This window comes from Meleagris gallopavo, unplaced genomic scaffold (assembly GCF_000146605.3).
Source record: "Meleagris gallopavo isolate NT-WF06-2002-E0010 breed Aviagen turkey brand Nicholas breeding stock unplaced genomic scaffold, Turkey_5.1 ChrUn_random_7180001829211, whole genome shotgun sequence".
Lineage (NCBI taxonomy): Eukaryota > Metazoa > Chordata > Aves > Galliformes > Phasianidae > Meleagris > Meleagris gallopavo.
In genome coordinates this window covers 1-3,719 of record NW_011102162.1, presented here as the reverse complement: position 1 = coordinate 3,719, position 3,719 = coordinate 1, and the positions used below count along the sequence as shown (strand labels likewise).

The window sequence follows — 3,719 nt, the reverse complement described above, 5'->3', positions numbered from 1 at the left end:
GGTTCATCAGCAGAAAATGGAGTACTCCAGCTCACATAAAGCTATACTGTCTTTTAGACCTTCCTGTCTTTTAGAAGTGGAGTGGGGCCCCTCTGCTGGCCAGGGGCTTCACCATGACCTCGGGCTGCAGCCCACATCTTGTGGGGATGATTTCTGTCCCTCTGTCCTCTGCTTCCAACAATCTAGAAGGAAAGATCTTCCCATTCTTGAAGAGCTGGGAGTGCACAGGCTCCAAGGCAGCAGGAGTCAGTCCCTCCCACTGGGGAGCATCGTGGCACTTTGCAGAGGGTCACATTAGCTGCCCTGGTTGGAGTAGATTCAGCAGGAATACTTCCCAGGCACCATGGCCCTGAGCCCAAGCCCACTGTCCCCGAGAAGTGCCCCAGCCCACACTGTGCCTTTGTGCTCTGCTTATCCAGTCAGCCTCAGAGAGATGTCCCAAAAATATGGGCAGGGAAGCAAAAGCTCTGGCTCAAAGCTCTCACAGGGTTTTAATAGGAACCGATACCGATGCACAGCATAAAAGCAGAGGAATAAAGCTTGGAGGAGTTGCATGGCTGTCTGACGTCCCTGTGAAAAGAGCTCCCGGCACTCACGGCTCTCCCAGCGGCACTGACCTCTCCTTTGTGTCTACAAAAGCCAACTTCATGGCAGGGACAAAGTCTGCTGCCCAGAGCTCAGGCATCCCAGTGCTCTGGTGTCACAGCCTTGTGTCCAATGGGGTTACGACAGAGACATCTCATCAGCATCATCGTAGCCCGTGCTCCCAAGGGACAGAGGTGAGGTGTCTCCATCAACTTCGGGGGCTCCGACACTTCTCCAGGAGTGCAGACTCTCTCCTGCCAGCAGCAAAGACAACTGTTTGCCCCGTGGCTGCTCCTCCTGGGTGCTCCATCACTTTTCTCCTCCGTGGGACATTCAGCCCGTTCTCCCAGTCCCTTTCTCGCCGTGAAAGCTCCCGAGGAAAGTTCCCCAACCCGTCAGCTGTGGCTCTCATTACTGCACCAGGGATGGCAGCCAGCAAGCTGCAGCACTGCATTTCCCTCTCACCTCCGGCAGCATCCCTGGGTCCCTCTCCCTCCTCCTGTGCCCCAGGCACTTGCCAGTCTCCCTGCCCTGGCACAGGATGCTCCCCAGGGTCAGAAGCCTCCCCGGCATCATCATAGCCCTCCACTGGGGAGTCAGCGGGCAGAACAGGGATGTCTGTAAAAGAGAGGAGAGCAGGGATAACAGTGATAAGATCCTCCTCCTCACGTTTCCCCAGGTAGGGCTGCAGTTTGGTCAGGGAGCACTCCAAATAGAGCCTGGAAAGAGGCGCAGCACGTGCTGTGGTGTGAGCTGTGGGCTGGGGCTGGAAAAAAGGGTTGTCCAATGTGTTCCTGCAGGGACCTGCACCCACCTGAGAAACTGTATCTCATTTTCTTCTCCCTCACTGGGCTGTACTCAATCTCCTCGTACACGGCTTCGGAGAAGGGCTCCCCGGATCTCCTGGAGTCTGGGGACAGAGACGAGACCCTGCTGTGCTTCCCCAGCCTCCGTCTGCCACTTCTCCCCTCACTCGGCCATGAGCTCCCCCACCACTGGGCTCTCTCTACTGCTTGTTGCTGGATGTCAGCGGAGTGACACGGCACATCCCACGCGGCGCTGAGTCAGGACCTACCTCTGTGCCGAGCTCTGGCACTTTGCATCTGCCTTGCCAGGAGGGCCAGGAGGAGGCAAACAAGGAGCCCCAGGATGATGCAGATGATGACAGGCACCGAGACTCTCCTGCTGACGGCCGCATAGCCCAGGATCTGCCCAGGGTCTGCAGGGGCAGGAATGTGGCAGGAGCAGCACCGGGCACGTGCGTGAGAGTTGGGGCAGTAAGGGGTAGAGGGGCAGGGGGTGGATGATGGGGAACCTCCCAGCCCCTCGGGTACATTATGGCCCTCCCCATATATCCACCAGCCTGGTGCCTCTTCCTGGGCATTTTGTATCCCAGTCAGAAGCCCCAGCTCTGGGTCGTGGGGAGACGCAGCCCCAGTGGGAGGAGATGTTACCTCTTTGTGGGGGGGATGCTGTCATCCTGGGTGCAGCTGCAGAGAAGAGCTGAGCTGAGAGGTGGCTTTGTGGTACCAGGCAGACCACTGGCTGATCTACCCAACGCATCCCGCCCAGATTGCCCCTTCCTCAAGGCCGGAACGCAGCCCGGAGCTCTGCTTAGCTCTGGGCTGTGAGCAGAGCCTGAGTAAGCCCAGCTACTCACCCGAGCAGTTCACAGCTGCATCTTCCTTATGGCGGCAGGCACCGCCATCCGCAGTCCGGGCCCAGCAATCCTGCAGAGATGGCTCCGTGCCCCTGCACTCCACCTGCTCCAGCCAGATGGGTCCTGTCCCCTCCCCAAACGCAGCCTCGGCCAGGGCAGACAGCGCAGGGCCACAGCCCAGCTGCCTGCATGCCACCTCGGCATCCTGCACGTCCCACGAGTCGTCGCACACGGTTCCCCAGGAGCCACGGTGCCAGACCTCCACTCTGCCCGAGCAGCCGTCCTTGCCTCCCACAGCACGGATCTTCTCCCTGTCTGCAGAGGCAGTGACCTCCCACGGCACCGGCACGACTGGGCGAGAAGTCACACGGACAAGGAGCTCCCACCTGTGCAGCTCGTGGAATTGGGGCACGCAGCTACCGGCGTCCTTTCCGGCTTTCTCCCTGCAGAAGGAAAGGCAGCAGTGAAGGAAGCTGTGCAGGGCGGGCCTCTGCTTGCGCCTCGCCGGGAGGTCACCTTGGTCGTGGTGAGGGAAGCGGGATCTTGTGCCCGGTGGCTCACTTACCATTGCAGGTGATGTGGGCCTCGTCTCGCACATCATCGTACGACTGCAGTTGCCAGGGATCAGAGGGACACTGCCAGAAGGAGCTGTTGCTCTCCCCACACTGCACGTGATCCAGCCACGCGCTGCCATTCACCCTGCGGTAGTAGGTGCTGGTTTCCAGGGTCCCTCCGTCCCCGCAGCCCAGCTCCTTGCACACCAGTGGCACCATGGAGGGAGTCATCGAGTTGGAGCAAACGCTCCCCCACGTCCCATTGTAGAAAACTTGCAGGCGCCCGGAGCAGCCATCGCCGTCCTCCAGCCTCAGGGCCACGAATTCTGGCAGGAGGAAAGGCCCCAGGTTGGGGGGTCCCCAGCTGGCTGGGGGCTGGAGAGAGGAAGCCCCCTGCGCTCCCCGCTCAGTATTGGGGTGGCCGTGCTCCCCACTGCCCCCAGCCGCACCGGTGGATGGGCTGTCCCCAGGACGAGCTCGGGAAGCGGCCTTTGGTGGCCTCGGCCCCCCCGGCCTCCCCTGTCCTGGGCTCCCAGCACAGACCTGAGCAGACAACTCCCGCATCCTCCTTGTGCCCGCAGTCGTGCTGTCCCCAGGCCTCAGCAGAGCAGTTCCAGAGAGCAGATTCGGCCCCAGAGCAGTTCACGCCATCCAGCCAGATGTGCCCAGAGCCCTCCCCAAAGCGAGCCGAGCCGGCCGCCTCCACGGCCCATCCGCAGCTCAGCTGGCGGCAAACCACGTCGGCGTCGGCCATGTCCCAGGCATCGTCGCAGACCGTGCCCCACTGCCCCCGGTAGTAGATCTCCACTCTCCCTGCACATCGCCCAGCCCCGTCCACCAGCCGGACCCGGCGGCTCCCTGCAGCGGGGGGAAGCCCCGGCCGTCAGAGGCCGGCTGCCCGCCCCACCCCGCATCCAGAG

General features: G+C 61.7%; 1 protein-coding gene across 1 annotated transcript; it reads right to left on the bottom strand.

Moving 5' to 3' along the window:
- Positions 1-465: 465 nt before the first annotated feature.
- Positions 466-3,679, bottom strand: LOC104915601 (antigen WC1.1-like; the record flags this gene model as incomplete). The annotated part of the gene is made up of 9 exons (XM_010726515.3): positions 466-839; positions 1,051-1,203; positions 1,400-1,495; positions 1,661-1,804; positions 2,040-2,075; positions 2,246-2,560; positions 2,632-2,688; positions 2,811-3,125; positions 3,343-3,679. Coding segments are annotated over 9 exons (1,569 nt in total), but the record flags the coding sequence as incomplete, so codon positions are not given.
- Positions 3,680-3,719: the final 40 nt, after the last annotated feature.